This window comes from Diadema setosum, chromosome 15 (assembly GCF_964275005.1).
Source record: "Diadema setosum chromosome 15, eeDiaSeto1, whole genome shotgun sequence".
NCBI lineage: Eukaryota > Metazoa > Echinodermata > Echinoidea > Diadematoida > Diadematidae > Diadema > Diadema setosum.
Window position 1 is genome coordinate 22,945,144 of NC_092699.1, and position 20,693 is coordinate 22,965,836.

The 20,693-nt window shown below is 39.7% G+C and overlaps 1 protein-coding gene across 1 annotated transcript in view; it reads right to left on the reverse strand.

Annotated features, from left to right (window-relative positions):
- Window positions 1-7,793: 7,793 nt before the first annotated feature.
- Window positions 7,794-20,693, reverse strand: part of LOC140238818 (metabotropic glutamate receptor 2-like) — a 90,191-nt gene continuing 77,291 nt past the window's right edge. The window contains exons 3-5 of the mRNA XM_072318717.1: window positions 12,010-12,198; window positions 11,182-11,562; window positions 7,794-10,400 (exon numbers count right to left, since the gene is read on the reverse strand). Of these exons, the coding sequence (XP_072174818.1) occupies window positions 9,103-10,400; window positions 11,182-11,562; window positions 12,010-12,198 (1,868 nt within the window). The 3' untranslated portion in view covers window positions 7,794-9,102. The remainder of the gene's footprint in view (window positions 10,401-11,181; window positions 11,563-12,009; window positions 12,199-20,693) is intronic.

The window sequence follows — 20,693 nt, forward strand, 5'->3', positions numbered from 1 at the left end:
AAGGTGTGTTCTTGATTTGGTTTGAAGTTGGAATTCCCTCGAGGGAATCTGTTTGAGGGATGCTAGCAAAGTGCATTTCTAAGTAAAAGAAATAATAATAGTAATAGTAATCAGAATCATAATTCATTTCCCCTTGCCCCTACCTTTCCACTCCCCCCCCCCAAAAAAAAAGAATCAAAACCACAAACAGAGAGGAGTCTCCTGTATAAAGTTCGCTTCAATTTGTGAGTGTTCTTTTCCACACTTGAGCCCATCTTTTAGATCAGAAATATAAAGGGGACTCTCTGTGGTATCAAGTTTACCTTCTAGCAGCCGGGGGTTGTTATGTGTATGTACAAAGATAAATTTGTCTGTTAAAAGGAAACATCACACAGCTGCGGTTTGATTGCAAAACACGTGGAGCTGGAGGGAATTCTCACCCAATGATTATAGAGATAGGCAATCATCACCCCTCCATGCTGGCAGCTCCCCTTTGCTGAGGCTGAGAGGGTTAAAGTTCAATGCTCCATGAAGTTTTTGTTGTTCCTCATGCGCAGTTGAAACACAAACATCAACTCAATTGGGCGATGGAAATTTGCATCCCTCGATGTATTTCCTCAGCTCCAGTGGAATTACCTCTTTTCTTTTTTGTTTGTTTGTTAATTGACCATCACTGAAACGTACATTCGTTTTGCCTGTTGTGAGAATTTTATGGGTACAATTCTATAGTTGACTCTCAGTGAATTGGGGATTCCGTTGCTTTCATGTGACTTGTAAACAAAATATGCTGAATCATCATCATGGTCTTATTTTGTGCTCGTGACTCGAGCAACACAAAGTGGACTGGACTACTCGTGGCTGTACAGCATAAAATTATTCTGTATGTGGATGTCTAATTACATGAATTTAAGTATAAAGTTTCTCATTTCATTTTTGGTTGTGTATTACTGCTGTATATTATGGAATCAATGTACTGTATAGCTGTAATTATGCAGACGATCTTTGAATGGTGTTGTATACAAAATGCTTCAGTATGTTTGACTACTTAGTTCCAACATAAATGATGCACTATTGTGACTTTGTAAAAGTATGTTTGTATCCATGCCAATTTGTTACATCTTGTGTACAAACTCCTGCTGCGTTTTAATCCAGTGTTGTAGATTTTTTGTTTGTTCCATCCCAAACTTGATATTTTGCACATTCTAGAAGCGGGAGAACTTTTACTGTTTTTAGCTCTATAGAATTTAGGGCGAAAGTTGCGCAAATATATTTTACACACACTAAAAAAAAAAAAAAAAGACGCATAGATTAGATAATGTGCAAATAATGATTAAGGTTGATTTGTTGGTATTCGCATGGAAATGGACAGGCGTATTGCTTGATATACTAGCAATTGCCAAATGTGATCATCATGACTAATGAACCATGTATGTGTATAATGCTACAATGTAACAAAAAAACTAATTGGTGTAAGTTAGCTTGTATATCATTAAATTGGGGCAAGTATATGGTTAATCTGTGACTCTTGTCTTGTGTATTTATGGTCTGCATTTATTTTGTTTTCTCTGTTGCGGTTGTGATTGGAAGGCATGTGGAGTGGGTTGTTCTATCAGCTTGTGTCATTTTTCATTCTTTGTGGGGATATTCTTTGCTTTGCTGTTATACCCAACATCAGGACCATCGGGGTTTAGAAAAAATGTTTTCTTGCCTTTGGTAACACATGCAATATAAAGTATAATAGCACATACAATGTATATATTTATATCATATAAATGTATGTGTGTAAATATATATAAAAAGCAAATACACACATACACACAACATGCACACAGAATTCTGTTGTGTTATGTGAAGAGATGGCAAATGAGCCCCTATGTTTACAAACATAATATATACATGTATAAATGTATCTTAAAAAGATATAATGGTTATTGGTATGCTTTACAAATTCTGTGGATCATCATCATCATCATCATCATCATCATCATCATCATCATCATCATCATCATCATCATCATCATCATACTTTTATATAAATGTATGTGTGTACACATGTACGGTATATAAACAAACACACAGAGACTTCCATTGTGTTATTCAAAGAGATTCCCAGGAGTGTTCCCTAATCTTTCCAGTGGATATCTGAGACAAATCCACTGCTTGAATGTTGCATATTTCTCTGACGCCTGCCAAAGTGCAAGCTAGAATGAATAAGAACAGCGAAACAAGTAATGTCACAGTTCACCGAATCAATATTTATGCCCAATCAGACAATTACATGTACAGTGTATGCTGTGCAGTGGAGCTTCGTTTTGAAGAACTCTCAAATATGATAAACATTTGTCACAGTGAAGGATTTTTTTCTATCCCCAAAGTTCAATGATTCTTTTATTCTGTTGTTTTGATATCCCCAATATGACAGAAACCAATTAAAAAAAAAAATAGAAGAAAAAAAGTAATTTTACTTAGTCTCATGGAGTTTTGTTATGCAACCCACTGTAGGTAGAAATTGAATGCAATACCAACATAAGTACTGTGTATGTCATATCAACAGCAGCAGCATCACATTCAAACCTTTTAGAATAGCTTTCTTTGTCACGTGACTACGATGCCGCTAGTATGACATGTAAAGAGATTTTTTATACTAACAAGGATTCAGACAAATTAGAACACACAGTAAGTTTTAGGAAAGTCGTACAACAATGCACTCAAAAGTTGTATTTTGGTTTAGGTCCAAATGTGCCGCCTGCCCTCTTACGGTAGAAACTCTATAATAATGCCTAATGCGTAACGCCACAGTATCGGAACGCTGATAGTTAACAAATAATAATAATAATAATAATAATAATAATAATAATAATAATAATAATAATAATAATAATAATAATAATAATAATAATAATAATAATAATAATAATAATAATAATAATAATAATAATAATAATAATAATAATAATAATAATAATAATAATAATAATAATAATAATAATAATAATGATAATAATGATAATAATAATAATAATAATTTGATAAAATAATCATTGTGTTGGATATCGAAAGAACACTTGACCTAACTACTCAAATCCACATGGCATGGAAACCTAAGGATTGCTTTATTTGAAAAACGTAAGAGGTCAAAAGAATGTGCATCTGTCATAAGGATTATGATTTCAAATTCCAAAGATTATGACTTTTAAAATTCCTTCTATATTTGCCTTATGGAAAGAAAACATCCAGAAAGCGTAGCACATGAATTAACCAAAAGCTTGAAAGCTTCCTTAACAGTTTGTCCAATTCTTTCACAAACATGTACAATTTCCGTTTGATAACAACTCCCTGAAAAAAACAAAACAAACAAACAAACCAACAACTCCGTTCTTCAGGTGTGAGTTTCTTCAATTTGTTTCCTTCTACAAATTGAATTTGTTAAGATCGCAACTGCTGATCTGTAAATTAATTTACAGATCAGAAGTTGCGATCTTAACAAATTCAATATGTAGAAGGAGACAAATTGAAGAAACTCACACCTGAACCTTCACCCCTCTGAATGATATCTTTCTTTCATTTAACTCCGTTCTTGTCTTGCTTTGGTTCTTCTCGACACTACTCGAGATAACGATATCTTTCTCTTTTTTTTTTTCAAACTCATTACTTTGCATCATCAGTACATATAACTGAGGTCTCTTGTTTGTAAACAACACAGTGAAGCAACACCAGACACTGCCAGAATTATCAGCCATGTCATGTGACCTACTTTTAATGATGCTCCCTGTAAGAAGACAAAATATTCGTTCCTGCGGTGTCAGCTCTCTTTCCTATCAGTCTAATGTCGCTCAAATATCCTATGTTTATGCGTCACTACTCTCACCGTTAATAGTGTAGGACGTGAACATTCTCCACAATAAAGCCAATCGAGGAGACTTCATGTTGTATCCCGCGTAACCAGCCCCGTAACCAGCCATCTTCACAGATGGAAAATGAACAATAACAATAACAATAACTGAATCAATCGAGTTATTTAACTACGCTAGAAAACTAGTTTCTGACTCACGACATAATTAAGGCAAAAAGGTTCCAACAGGCATGTGAAAATCACTTGCCACAGCAATACAGCGATCGATCGTGTATATCCTTGTGCACTGATATCAAATATAAAAGCAACACATGTCTTGGTAACATCACCGGTCCAAACACAACGGATAATCTGGTCAGCATTCAAACAGTTTGAGCATGTGATTCTACTCTTTTCACACGAACATATCACTTAAAACAAAAACAAAGAAAAGAAAAGAGTAACACAAAAATATTCAAGAAAAAAGTTCGTTGACCCTGTAACAGAAAACAGAGTTGAAGTTGCTTCATTTACGTGAAGAATTCGGGCGAAGTTTATACTATTATAGGAAAACATTTCTTTTTATTTACATTCTTGTGGAGATAATGATAAAGTAGAGAAGAGAAAAAAAAACATGGAGGTTATAAAGATTATACATTTTGTTGTAAAGAACTTGCGGGCAGAACAAAAGTCGCAATTGTTTCAGAACTACTCGGCTCATACTATGTACAACCTTGTCTTAATTCTTAATTTTTGAACTCTCTACGATCTAGAGTTGAAATATCCCAGCACGTTCCGACGGCCTTTACGGAAACCAAAACACGAATAAAAATGTTGATCGAGTGAAAGCAGCACTATCAGGAGAATACATCAATGAAAGTCTGAGGAAAATCGGACAATCGATTCAAAGGTTATGAATTTGTAAAATTTCGGTGCCGTCATCGCTTGATAAAAAGACTATAATCATGACGTCATGTATGGACAGCAATATAAAGAAAATATAACAAAAATTCAACATATTTTTTTTTTCAGCATAATGAATGAGAACTCCAGTTACCTCTTTCTGAAAGCAGAGGGAATAATATTGCTGTTAACATAAGTCAGTATTGTATATATAAGTCCATGGAATGTGCACTTCTCATGAAAAAGAAATTTTGTTGGATTCTCCTTAGATCTTTTCTTCTTTAAATCGTTCATTGTGACGTCATGATGTGTAATAGTCTTCTTATCCAGCGATTTGAATTGATTGCTTGTTTTTCCTCAAACTTTCCCTGATGTGTTCTACGGAGTGAATATTGCTGCTTTCACTCAATCCACATTTATGTGTGGGTTTAAGTTTCCTTTAAATGAAAAAAATAATAGAAAGAAATGTCTGTGAATGTTCTCAGTCATCCAGGTGAAGTATCTCATGAACTATATCAGTAAATCTGGTCAACTGGACTTACTTGTAATTTGGAGTAGCGACGTTTCACGTCCTCTCCGGGACGCTTCATCAGGCCGACTGATCTTTGGCGGCAATTGGTTGTTGACCCGGTTCGAGAGGGGAGTCAAAGAGTCTATCTACGTTAAAAGGGAGGAGCCATCCCTAAACCGAGGAGGGGGCCTGCGACACAACCTAGCCGGAGCCTACAACCCGGCAGTTCGGAAGATTCCTCGGCGCTTTCCGAAATTCCCCGACCCTGTTCCGGGTCAACAACCAATTGCCGCCAAAGATCAGTCGGTCTGATGAAGCGTCCCGGAGAGGACGTGAAACGTCGCTATACTCCAAATTACAAGTAAGTCCAGTTGACCAGATTTACAAATAATTATAGTTCATAATAACAAGAAATAGGCCCTACCCCTCGTGTCCGTTATTCTTGTATGATTTCGGTATAAATATGTAACGAAATTATTGTACCAGATCAGTATACCAGAGTACACGTCATTATGTACAAACAATGGTGTACAAAAAAGCTTTATCATTACAATCTACATACAAGAGAAACAACCAAATCCCAACAGGTTTCATAATGTGATACGTGGCACATTACTAGGGATTTCTTATTCGGGCATAAACGCAAAAATAGATTGCAGATGATGTTACCAGGTCAAAATAACTTCTGAAAATAGCAAACAAACAAAGCGTTGTAGTTTATGTGCTTTATGATTCACCTGGAGTCTACGGGAAGGACTATACCAGACACAATCACGCGTGTTCGTGTTTTTTTTTTTCTCTCTTAACTACATCATTTACAAAAATAATGAAAAAATGATACGCATCAGTGCAACGCTATGTACAATTCAGATAAAGCATTATGCAGTAAATGGAAAATTAAGAGGAAGCGAATTTACTAAAACGAATATTGCACAAAGAAAGCAGTGATACGGAACGTAACAGCACAATCTGCAACATAGTTTTTCAAGTCAAAGGGACACAGTTTTTGGCCATTTCATGACACAGTTATATCTCAACTGGAGGAAATTCTATACTATTTAACATGGTCCCTCCGTACCCTGTGAAAATGATGAAAACACATTTCGCAATGCTAAAACGATACCTCCAAAATGTCTACAACAAGGTTGTATATTTCTTATACTCCTACAAAATGAATTCAACGGTAAAGATGAGGCGTCCGTTTTTCGGATATGAGCTAGTATCCAGTTGATCGTACCTAAAATGACAGAATGGGAATACGGATTACAAATAGCAGATCAAACGGTAAACTATTTTGCCTGGCGGAGTATGCCACACGTCATCCATTTGGAATATGTAACATCGAAAGATAGATCACATGTTGGGAGGATATCAAACTCCAGATCAAATCCGGAAAATTCGCAAACTATATCATATTCATCGTCATTACAGCTAGTTTGTAATTCCATGAGAATGCAGCCTTTTGTCAAGGCCCTCTCGCTGTATAGTGAAGAGAGCCCATCGCTCGAGAGGGCCATGACAAAAGGCTAATGAGAACGAGACTTGCAGGAACGAAGGATGAAACATTCTATAAAAAGCGTTAACTTACTTCTTTTGAAAGTTATATAATGTAACTTCTGTAAAGCTCTCACAGCCTCTAACCATAACAGATTATACTACACCCATATACCAGCCCCGGACAGACTTTTAGCGATAACGGGTGTCTCTTTTTGCACCCGGACAAAACAGGCAACGACCCCGTTTCCTTGCGGAGGACCAAGTAAATTATGAGACAAGCTTCCTTCCCGTTTGGGGCTGAACGGGACTGGGATTTTAACTAGTGGTCCCGTGTATGGAGGTAGCGTTACGTGCATCACTGGTCTTTTACAAGATGTTACCAAAATGTGCGATATATGTGTTAATGCAAAAAAAAAAAATATGAAAACAAGAGCACACACAAACGTAACTCAACAAAGGAAACAATACGCCTTTAACCATCTACTGGTTATCCAAATACAGCAGAAGTAATAAGGTTTCTATCAACTTTTAACAATTTGTGGGCCTACCCACAAACATAATCCTAACAAACTAAACCTAAAACCCTATTACAACCCTAAACTTAATCCCAAGTCTTTGGAGAAAATAGGACTGGAGCAATATATTGTCGCAGGAGCAGATGTCGTGTCACTCCCGCCCACCCCCACCCCCCCCCCCGCCTTCCAACCGATGGAAGTTGTCTTTATGGCTATCAAAATATTTGCGCATCTGCAGTGAAGAAATGAGATGGTGTGCCCGTACACGCATCCAATCTAAAGATTATGAGGAATGGAATTCTGCAGGCATTTGCAATGAAGAAACAAATATGGGTTGATTTATTCTCTTCGATATCTTCCGGGAGTGTTCATTATTTCTTGGCACATAGACTCTGCACAATCAGCAAACTAGGTCATACCGATTTATTCTCTCAAAGTATAAAATGATTTACGGCTTTATGTTTTTGACGTATCGGAAATGATATATATAACGATTGCCGCTTTGTAATAAAACATGCGTTTCGCTTCCTTATTTTTTCTACAACGCTTGTCACTTAAATCAAATCAAAGTTTTCTTCCTTTTTTTCCCCATGAGGAGACGAATGTTGTACTGACTCACTGGAAGTTGTTTTGTTGATGCTATTTATTCTATCTATGCTTGATCAACGGATTAAAACTCATGGATCAGCATTTCAAAGATGTGTTGAACCGAACATTTCGATCATCAAAGATGTAGTAAACTGCACAATAATTTTACAAGTAACTGTTTTAAGCCAAGAACAGATACTTTAACATGTTCTGTAAACTTTGATGACAGAAATGAGCAAAGCAACAAGTTCGAGCACAAAATGAAAATTACACTGACAGTTTGATAAATTCCACTTAGACGTCAACATGATTCAAGATTTTTTTCTTGAACTCTCAGAGCAAATTACAGACCAACAGAAAGATAAGTCAATACAAAACTGTGCGTATCTCTCCAATAGGGGTATCTGCTCTGTGGTGGCTGTTTAGTATAAGTGTATAGATTCAAATCAACAACTGCATCGTTACAAAACATTTAAATAATAAAACTGCCTTATATCCATTATAGTCGAACACATAAAAAAGGAACCAAGGCAAAGACCTAAAATGCGCTGCAGGTTCAGTAATGAGAAATCACTTCCTTTGCAGTGCGCCAATTGAGGTGACAACAGCTAAAATACAAATCGCATTTGAGTTGCAATTAGAAGATGATATGGGCTGTTAATGGACGTTTTAATCAGAATGATTAGAACTACCTAAAATGTAATAATATATATCATTAAAAATGTATGTAAAAGTATTGCGAAGACGGGTTAATGATCTAATCCACTCTTCTGTATTTGCTTAATTGATGACATTGTAAATATTTAACAATCGTCATAAGTAAAAACAGTTCGGGAGCAGATCTACCCACGATGTACAGGCACCAATTGTACAAACCAAATGACAACTTCTCATCGTTGGAAAATTGACCATAATGTGGACTTCAATAATAAACACAATGTCCCTCGAGTATCCATCGTTTCACGTCAGCCTACGCCCACGATAATGCACTATAGAGATGATGAATTTGTATGTGCGTCTTTTTTTACCCGAGCTTGCACCACACAGAAAAAAAAAATCTACCCTTACTTTTGTTTTATTCTTTGCATAACGACTGTTCTGTGAATGTTGCCTGTCAAAAAGTGGAAATGTACTGCAAGGTCAATATGGTACAAAAAACTGACAAAAACAAGCAGAATGTGAGTCATTTGTAAAACAGCTTTTCTGTTTCTTGTTCAATCACAAAGAGAGGAAGAGAGTCAGTGTAGAGAAACACAGTGAGATGAAGTCAGAGTGTGTCAGAGCATCTCCTGTTCCTGTTCGTACTCGTGCGTTCTATCGTCCATGTTGCTGCCCGCACTGTGAGACGCGATCGACTGCGTCACCACTTGGTGACAATTGGACGCCTGTTTGGTCGTCTGCATGCGAACGTTCCGCTGGGGACGAAAGAGGATGATGTAGACTTTGGGTGCGAAAAGGCACGCGAGGTTGACGGTGGCACACAGGCAGAAGGCCACGCCCACACTGATGAGGCGGAGTCTGATGTTCGCTGACGTCAGCACATAGATGGGCACCATGGCCAGCCAGATAATGCAGGTGGTGTAGAGGGTGAAGCCGATGAATTTGGCCTCGTTGAACTGGCCCGGGATCTTGCGGGTTAGGAAGGCGTAAGCCGTGCAGAGCAGCATGAGGAAGATCGGGTAGGCCATGTTGAGCAGCGAGAAATAGTCGACGTAGCTCTGGCAGACGAGGTACACTACCTGATAGCTGACGACGAAGCGGGTGACGCGTGGCGGGCTGGCCACCATCAGTGCGCCGGAGAGGATCAGTTGCATGCCGATCAGGACCGCGGTGATGATAACCTGGGAGGTGGGACTGATGAATTCGGGTCGCTTCGGGGTGACACGCGCGTTCTGGAAGATGCGGTGCACCCGGTTGGTCTTCACCAAGATGGCGCTGTAGCATACCGTGAAGCCGTGCGCCATCATCAACTGGTGAGCCGCGCACAAGCCGGGTGTAGGATACACAAAGAAGAGCATGGCCATGGTGTAGCAGATGAACACACCAAAGAGCAGGATAGCCATCAGCTCCCGTCCCGACGCCTTCACGATGGGCGTGGTGCTGTACTTACACAACACAACAGTAATAAGGATTGTCGTGAGGATCCCTAAGATGGCAAACACGACCACCAGCACCGCCCAGCCGTCCGGGTGCACGGGCTCAGCCGGCACCGGAACACACCCGGTGTACGATGCATTGGTCTTGCGCCCTCTCTCACACTCGCCGCAAGCCCGTCCCCCATCCGTCACGTAGAAGCGGTGAATGTCGCCGCAAGGTTCGCATCTCGAACAGCATTCGTCCTCCAGTCGAATCTTCTTCTCCCACGGCTTGCACGCCACGCTGCACTCTGACTTGGGGTACTCCGGAGAGGCGAGCTTAAACTGGGCTCGCGAGCCGTTCAAGTGGATCTTGTCCGAGAAGTGGCCAATCGTCACGTACTTGTACTCCCCTGAGGCGACCTGTTGGTAGTTGAGCAGCGTGTAGAGAGCAGGGCCGTCGCCGTGTGAGTCGAACTTCAGCGATGCTCCCGTGATCCCTGCATTGACAGCGAATGACAGAGGGAAAACCATATCGACATCAGTGGTTACGAACAAATAGACTCCAACCCCGAAATATACGGGGGTGGTTGAGAGAGAGGGGAAAAGGGGGGGGGGGGTGGTGGGAAGCAGTCTGGTGCGAAGGAAATATCAAACCACTTAAACTCGAAGGTCAAGATAGTGTGCTGCCATTTCTGACGCTAGATAAAAAACATCGAAGGTCACGGAGAGTTCATCTCTTTTGCACTATAAGATAAATCACTATAAGTCTCACGTCTTTTTAAAGTGCACGTTTGCCTTGGTTGGACATGTAGTTTGTCTACTTCATAATCAAAATAAGCAGAGTGTGGTATGTTGTTTTTGATTTATACAAAGCAAGGGGCAACTACAGTATCAAGCAACATAAAAGGCTCTCTGCAGCCTCTGAATCTGAATCTCATTTCCGTGAAAGATTTATTGCGACAATATTTCAGAGCTTCACATGCCCCAAGTGCGTACTTGACCTAGCAATAACTGAATAATGCAAAGGATCATTATATATGTATAACCATAGATTTTAGACATGGAAAATAATATCAGCGGGCAGACGTTCATTCAAAGCTATTCAGAAGGGGTTTAAGAAAGAATCATCCATATGTTTGAAGACAATATTTCTCACCATTCTAAACCTTTGTCAATATTGATGAATACACGAATCATCTGTGACTGAACTGACAAGAGATAAGAGGGAACTCCACTTCCGTCAAGAACACAAAAACGAGTGTTTGGTATAAAACACACCTTCAAATTGAACCTTGCTCAAGAATCGTTTGAGGTCGTCCCCCTGCACTGGTCGCATACGATCGCACAAGCCCGGAATGCCTCCGCAGAATTCCCGATGCATTTCCCTCAGCGCGTAGGCGAACGCGAGAAGCGCGTCAGACACGAACTGCAGCTGGTAGAGCTGATGATAATTGCTGGAAAGCGCATGCGGCCGCTCGTCCCCAGTGCAGCGGCGCGTGAACCGTGGGGACATCGGGGGTCGGTGGACGACCCGGTTGTGGCTGGCAATGAAGTCCGTGTTGGACCACGTGCAGTTGTTGAGAACCTCCCAGTACTCCAGGAACCAGGGGTTTCGCCGGTTGGTGCGCGGATTGAGGTTGGTGAAATATGTATCGAAACCTGAACATGACAAGACATTTAAGAAACAGTTAAGGTGTTAACTGTTACCGGCATTACGAATATTTTCTTGATGAGTGGTACAACTTAGTCCTCATATGACACTCTTTCAATGATTGTGACGGAATTACTCGTCGTGATATAGGAGTGAAAACAGCGTCATATTTGAATTACTTATAATTTGACGCAGATTCCTTATAACAAGTTCTTTTTTTTTCATCATCACTCAGTCTGTTGGAAGATGTAACTTGCTTCTGATTCATATGTGTAACTTATCTTTATAACTTTTATCACGTTCACAAAACAATACGTTTCATGTTTTTCGTGGCAGCAAAATGTAATCACTGGGTACTTTGGCAATTTCAATCCAAAAACGGCCTTCAAGGTTTAAAAATTCTAAATTTTACTACGTCAAAGTAAAAGTTTTCTATCTTTGGTGCTGGTTCTTACCTTTGATGAGTTTCGTCGTTGGATGAATCGTTATGGCGCCCTCTAGCGCCGCCTCGTTGTGCAGTGTATGGTACTGACGTCCGCTGAGTGAATCGCTCCCAATCCAGATGAAATGACCCTCTTTATTTCGTCTCTGGACGGCTTGAAGGAGCCTCGATGCGTGAGTCTCCAAGCTCCAGATGATCACCACTGTTTTGACGAAATGGCAAAACAACAGGAGGAAAGCGATAATGTATCCAGTTACTGGCGGCAGAGACAACATATTTTGTAGGAGCGCAATGAAAATATTCGACGATCAGCCGGCAGATTTACGATAACCTTTTTAACCATGGCATGCAGGGATCACGCTTTTGGTAACACGAGCTCGAAAAATTGTGTCATTTTTGCATTGAACTCTCTTCCCAAATAATCTTCCCTGGAGCAATGTCACAACTGAGGATGTTTCCAGCAGTTTCACGTTTCCATCAATCAACTGCCAGCCTTATGCACAGATGATAACTGTCTATGGATGCAAGATAATACCCTGATAAAGGGGATGATGGATTCTAAAGACGTATGGAAATTACCAGCTTAGAGTGGCATAGAGTATGTAGGTACTCCAAGAGTGATGTACAAAGCGCCCTCTACGATACAAGAATGTGGACGAATGTGATGAATTTCTTATGAGAAATGTCAGAGGGTGATCATTCCCCACGTTAATTTGAGCTCAAATTGAAGGACAGGAAAGGCCACATCTCACAAGAAAATAAGACCTTTTTCACAAAGCTGTGTTTGATATGATGTCTGATGACAGAAAATAGTAAACAAACAGTATTTCAAGAGAAGATGCACGAGTTAAAAGCACGACTATTGCTCAATACTATCATTACCAGCCAATGTCCAGTAAATTACCACGCCAAGTAATTTCTTGGTTTGTCGCAAGTCTTCCTTTGTTGTCCATTATTTGGACGCCATCTGTTAGAAATGTTGCATTGTAATCAGATGCTACTTTATAATTGTTACATGCTTTTTTTAATGATTGAAAACGACAGTTGGTGGAATGCATGAGTGAATTTGTCCTTGCACAGCTTCAGCAACAAATCCAAAGAAATAAACTTTCCAGAGAATGCTATTTTGCCTCAAAGCAGACCTATTGTAGCATACCAACACGCACAAATCAAGGATATGTATTGACGAAAGAATGGAACATTTATCTTTGAATGAGATCATTTTCCTCTACAAAGCTTTGAACAAAACAAACACCCAATAATGGACAATAAATGATTGAAATGAAATTGGAATTTGAAATTGAAATCTAACTTGCGCCTCATCGATGTGATTTAAGTCTTCGTTTTTGGTTGGAGACAGTCTCTTGTAGTAACCCATATGCAGGAAATGACGTTTCTTAAAGGAACTATCGTGCAATGATTTTTTTTTTCGATTTGTTTAGATCACAATTACTTTTCAAACACTAAATATCTCGAGTTGGTTACGTCGATTAAAGGCAAATTGTCATCCAGTTGCAACATATTATACAGAAAAGAAACAGAAAGGATTGCTCGTCTGGTGCATATCGGCGGTTATAAGGCCCATTAGCGTGGATTTCTTCGACCAACAGTCAGAAGTCAACTGGAAGAAATATTGCCAAGCCCGAGGTACCAATCAAGACCGCTTGGTCATAGATCATTCACCTTCCTTGTTAATGATACTACATAAGCCGAACAATCAAATGGCGATCGACATATGCACCAAACTACAGCCCATTCATGGCTGAAATCCCCACTTAAACTTTGCTCCAATCACACAGCTCGACAGCTTCGACGTTCACTCTCGATTCACGGACGGGATTAACTGCACTTGTGCTGGGATCGGTATGACCATGGAGCTATTGCATGTACATGTATACACGTGGAACGGATATGCAAAGAGTAACCTGTTCCCCTGCAGACAACCTCCGACAACTACAACAACAACATCAATCAAAGTTGCTGCTTCATGACATTCTGCTTGAGAAACTGGTTCGCCCTTATACACAGTGTCATCGAAAGTTCAACAGGACAAGCGATGATATTTTGCCTTGACATATTTATATAGGGGTGAACCTTGATACTGTCTCGCTGTTGGCGTTTAATGGAACGAACTATAAAAAAAACACACACACAACACCGCGCCTTTTCTTGGGGAAATGATGAAACGTTCAGAAATCAATGCACAGACACTTACAGAGAAATCAGAAAAATAGTGACTTGGGGGGGGGGGGGGTATTTTGACAATAGATCGGCACGAGAAAACAACTTTCACTCCTTCTCTCAAGATATATATGCATTTCTCATGTCCGTTTTCTCAGATCGATCGACCCGGAGCGATCGAATTTCGCCTCGGCAATTAGCGTTCCATTTTCCGCGCGACCTTTTGCCGATAAACAAACGACATACGACCGTCGTTACTTAAAACACAAAGAGGAATGTCCTACTATTCTTCTTTGATGCCCCCCCCCCCCCACCATCACACCATTATCTTCAGCCCATTGCCTCTCGGCAACGCGTTCTGTGATACGATTTTCTACCTTTCAATTCCCCCAGCACGGTGAAACCGGATATCACCGTTATTCGCGAAGTAACAAACACCTTACAGCTCATCTTCTATGCGTATTGGTTTTCTATAGAATATAAAATGTATTTACCCCGTAAGAGTCTAATCGATGTGAAAATGAGAAAAGGAAATGAATGACAAGTCTAAAACAAAAATGGCTTGGGAGAAATTCATTTCCTGGAAGACAGGTAAAGGCATTTGAAATGCAAACCAAAACTAAACGGACCGTGTCGCAAGATTTACGCTTCCTGACCAGCAGAGTTGTAAATTGGAGACACAAAAACGACACGTATATGATAATGCATAAAATGAAGGAAAAGACAAGAAAAACAGGAGGAAAAGGAAATAGAGATGTCTGCTGTGTTAAATGATAACCCCTATCTTAATCTGGTGCATGCAAATCACGACACAGAAACGAAATCTCAGTACACAATGAAAAAAGAAAATCTATCTTCATATTTATGTGTTATAATACTCATAGCTATTCCACTTTTTCCAGGGAAAGCGACACACACAGAGTTCCCCCCCCCCCGAAAAATGTGTTATCATTGATTTCAAACACAAAAATATCTTTTCCTCTCGAATAGCGGGAAATGAACAGTGACCTGACTATTTCTCCTTTATTTCTTTAGGTCAGAGTATATTGCCTGTAATAAATTAGTAAGTCGTCATCAACATTTTAATGTTGTCCACCCCGTTTCTTTCATTCACAATTCTTCTGTGACCATTCCTTCAGCCGGATTAACGAGAACGTACATCGATTGAAGGGAATCGTGCTCGCGCAATTAATTTGCTGAAATCAATCCGAAATGATAGTAATAATATGAGAAAGAGGAAGAAGCCGCCGGTACCGTTTTCTTTTTGTCGGGGATTAAGATGTCACTGGTAAATATTGACGCAGAAGACTCGAGCATATTATTTCGCCTAACCCGAGCCGCCCAGATATAGTCCGAGACTGGCGTTCCCCTGGGTCGTAGAAAACGATACAACGCAAGGTAAACTGACGCATGGTGGGGCGCTGATGGTGAATCAGAATTTGGAGATGGCCGCCATTATCTTAGTAGTTTTGAAATACAAATATTGGTTTCATAGTTAGAGTGAGTGAAAGTGAGAAGAGAGAAAGAGAGGGAGGGGAGAGGGAGGAAGGTGGAAAGAGAAATAATGACAAATAGAAAGAGAGATGTTATCAAAGAGTGTAACATTTACATTGATCAAATCAAATTACCTGCTCCACTGAATGACATTAATGTTGGCAAATTTCGTCAAAATCCGACACCATGCATATGCGTTTTAAAGAAGGAGACCAAAATGCATAGCCTTAAGCCTGCCAGGAAACACACGACACACGAAGCATCATGGACAACGGACCAAAGACGATCGCAGTAGCTCACTTGAGTCTATTGGCCCTACAGTGAGCTTTGAATCTTGTGCGGCTATACAAACATCAGCACTATTACCACACTGCTATTGCCGCTCGTACTATATACCACCATACTAGCTACAGCGACAACCCCGACAACGCGTCTTTCTCGTATCACCCCTTTTCGGTAAGAACGTGACAATACATTGGAGACAATGTCTAACAGTAAACACGCTTTCCTGTTTGGGTCCTTCATGGACAGCTCTTTAGATCGCCATGATTCTGAGTCTAATCTTCGTGAGATGTTAACTTCGCATAATATGTATACCTTTCTCTTCTGTTTTTCTCGTGAACGTGTCTTATTCTTTAGCATGTGGAATAAAATGAAATGAATTAAAAAAGAATAAAACAGACATTGCAAACTGAAGTATTGCTCTACGGATGGCTGTCACGGTAAAGATGAAATTCAATCATCTCTGGCGGAGAGAGAGAGATGGGCCATAAATCGCTGTTAAGACAGTAAGAAGGACAGACTGACACCAAATTCCCACTTTTCAAAACATAACAAAAAATAACATTTACTCAAAACGTACACGCGAAAGCGTTCATTGATATTTCCAGAGCAATGATTCGTATTTAAGATATATTAAAGTTATTATAGATATCATTAAGATATTTATATTATTAAATTTAAAAAAATATCAAAATTATTTAGATATATTGTGACTACACTTTGGACATTAAGTTTGGTCTATTCACAAGTTATCCAGAGCTGTCATGACAACGCATTTTGTTTTCTCTCTCTCTTCGATTTTCTTTTCTTTCTTTGTAAATACTATATCTTTTCACATCACTCAAACCATGCCTACAGAACATGTAGACCAACATACTCATGGTCACACAAAATGCTCGTGGGATTCTTTGCGCCAAAAAACACCACGACTCATGAAGCGGGGAGGTCTCGGGTGGCGGCGTACTTGTTGGTTGAGAGCGTGACCTCCATAGGACGAGATGGATGGAAGCACGCTTCAAAGAAGTCGGCAAACAGATTGAAGTCATCCAACACACACAAGGGCAGTCGACGAAAAATTGGATTCCTGCTCTCGAGTGTGCACCTCTCCCTCTTTTGATTTTCGTATTTCTCAACCAATCCTCTTCTTTTTGTTTCGACTGGCGGCTGGGGGAGGGGTCTTTTGAAACTTACTTGGCCATCATCAGCGTGGATGCCTGTTGATCACATCATTATCAAGTCATAATAATGGTACCCGCTATATAGGGAGGCGGGATGGCAAATGATGCTGTCTTGCAGGACTTTAGCATACCCCCCCCCCCCCCCCCCCCCACGATGCCGTTATTCAAAACCGAGCTAACGGAAGTCTGCAGTACGAAAAGTCGTCCATGTGCCCCCTAAATCACAATAATCATTACGGCAAGATGATCCCAGGGTAGTGCAAGATATGCACTTGGGCATTAAAAGTATGGTACTGTTTCAGTTGAGATGGGGCTACAGGTTTCCAACTTTTTTTTTTTTTTGATGATAACTTTTTGAGATAATGAGAAACCTCTTGTAAAGTATGAAAGAGCATATAATTCTAAGAGGAATTCAAAGTTCATTTGATGAAAATTGTTTTTGCAATGGCTGAGATATCGATAACAAAACAATCCTAATGAAAGGTTGGACCCATGTTTTATTATATAGGATCGCTTTGTTTTACTCTGTTTCTGGACATCTCAGCCATTTCCAAACCGATTTTCATCAAATGAACTTCGAAGTACTAATGCTCTTTAACATTTCATAAAGTGAATTCTAGGTATCCTTCAAAAAGTTAAAGGCTGAATCCTAACACCAACCAATACTATACCATTCCTTTAAATTTTCGTCTCCCATGCCCCAACCTCTTTCTGAAAACGCACACGCACACAGGTCCACAAACCCATATACGTTTCACTCATCTTTTTTTAGCCATTCAAATAATACAAAGGCAATATCATAAATTGGCATACTGCTGTACAAAGTAAGATAATTTGGACAAAAGAACAAAAGAATTATAGTTACATACACATACCCACACATACGTACACATTATTATAAACTACACTTGGATCCATACCCAAAGTACAACCCAATTCTCTCTCTGTTGAGATAGTCCCAATTTACTACTGTATCCGGCTATCGCAGTGTCGTGATTACAATTACAAGTCTCTTATAGAAACTTCAAGAAAACCTGACGAATGCATACATGTACTTTTCCTCTTCTCTATCATGTTTAGCACTGCAATGCCATGCTGATATAACCTCGCAATATCAAATTTAATTACTTCAGTCAAAGGATCTTATTTCAGATATTAGGAATTCTGAAGAACTGTGTCCTCTTACTTGGCAAAGGCTACCAGACAATTATAGAAAATTCTGTATACGTGAATAAACAACCTCTTTGAAGCACTATTTACTCATAACTACGGAAAACTATAGCTAAGCATTATCCCAGGTCTATATAAGGTAGCACAAAATAACAATACCCATATTTATCGCTGAACACCAGTACAAGAGAATAATTACTGACGTACAATACTCCACAGCGCTTGAAAGTATTGATAATTTTCTGTGCAGGGGCGATGATGATTTTAATGGTATACAATATACGGGTGAATGATGGTTTAGATGCAACACGGGATTATTAACGGGTCGCTGTGATTACACATGGGAGATAAACGTCGAGACTTAATATCATCAATGTTTCGGCCAGACTTACGTTAGAGGGAAACCAACGTTTGGCCCATTGGCCTCGCTGGTAATAGAGCTACATATTGTCTTTGCTCAGAACGATCGCCCAGTGGCCCATCAAGTATATCTTAAGAAAAGGGCAAAGCGATTATGAACTCTGATTAAATGTGATATTTTAGCCTATGAAGACTATCCATGGTTATAGGGGGGGGGGGGTCTTTAGTATACATCAGTACTGCCACGAGGGATCTCAAACTCCACGCTATTACCCGAGGGTCATTCGGGATTATAAAAATTATTAGGGCAAAGTGTTCTTTTGACCTGTGTATTACTGAAATTGAAGCAGCTTTTCTCCGTCCATCAATCTTGTTTGTGTACCCCAAACTGTTATTTCAGAGTTTTGTGAGGCTGCATAGCTTTTAATGTCTCCGTAAAATGCTTATAACTGCACAACGAAACAAAAGAGCGTTAACGCGTAGAAACTATCCCGTATCACTAACTCTATCGATAAGTAAAACTGGGGCAACGCTGGGTTTCACTCCAGATAATATTGTCCGTACGTATAGGCCCTACTTCTGAGAAGAAGACGTTCTTTTGCTATGATGGAACCTGCTAACAACTAATCAAAATCCACGTTGAACGAAAATGAGTATGCTCATCGTATAGAAAATAATCTCAGGGTTTCAGAAGCCACTTTGATCGGTGAATGCTGTGGCGGATGATTTACGAATGACATGTGTGTTCTGCTCGAGGCGTTCCTAGAATGCAATGATGTCATTCAATAATGGCAAACTCACGAATGCTCGTCCTCTTGAGACCAACATAACACATTTCGCTGTACTATCCCGTCTGGCCAAGTGTCTTAAACTTATCGGTTCAATGGCTCACTAGACCAAAAATAGTATTTAAGAGCCTCTATCCAACACTTATTTTCATCAAGTGGAAATGGCAAAGATATACAGAGAAAGACAGGTAGGTAGGTAGGTAGGTAGATAGATAGATAGATAGATAGATAGATAGATAGATAGATACAGGAGGGGGAGAGAAAAGGAGATAAAGAGAGAGAGAGAGAGAGAGAGAGAGGGGGGGGGGAGAGGGAGAGAGATAGGGGAAGAAGGAGATAGAGTTTTGCTAAGAACTAGAAATCTCAGACGACACTGTTCATCATTAAGCACAGAAAATGCTACTGATCTCAGAGACGGCTAAAATATAGAAATCAAACAGATTGTTGGTATAAATGTCTAATTGGACATTCTAGGCATATAATGGTGATTTGGCCATAATGCCAGACTCTGGAGATCACAAGACACATCGATGAGCGGTGAAAGAATTATTGTTTAAGTAAAAAAGAAAAATCTTATTTTGGCCACAAAAAAAAACAAACAAACAAAAACACCCCAAACAAACAAACGTGAACATAATAAGCATGATAAATCACGTTGTCCAAAATTCATCATTTCAAAAGTTATGTATACTGTACAGTGGTCACCGCTTAATTTGGAGGGGTCGGGAGAGCGATGGTTATCCCTCCGGATTAAGCGGTTACCACTGTGCAGTCATTATCCGTATTTAAAAATGAAAAAAAAAAACACTTCTCCGTACCACGTATTGCACATTGCTCTGGATTTAGGTCGTCTGTATTTATTCTGTATTAATCCAGTAATTTATCTCATGTTTACATTGTTGCATTATACATGAATTTTGAAATTCATTCGAAGACAGAACCAGCAGACTATGACTTGCTCCTAAATATTTGAAGTCATCGCTTTAGAAGAACTAGGCTACCAGGAAACAATTGAAGTTAGGTCCAAAAATGTTCAAGGTTGAAGGAAGAGACCACCACCAAGCAGATTAAGAATTGAAGGTTTTGACCCGTCTATTGGAGTACTCGTCAAAGGTCGCTGTCACATGGCTTTGTATGTTAATCTGAATTCACCACGTGACGCCTATATTTATTCACTTGCTTTAGCACAAAGTACGAATTTTATGCACAACTTATTGAAGGTTCTCTCTCATGCATCAGTGTTT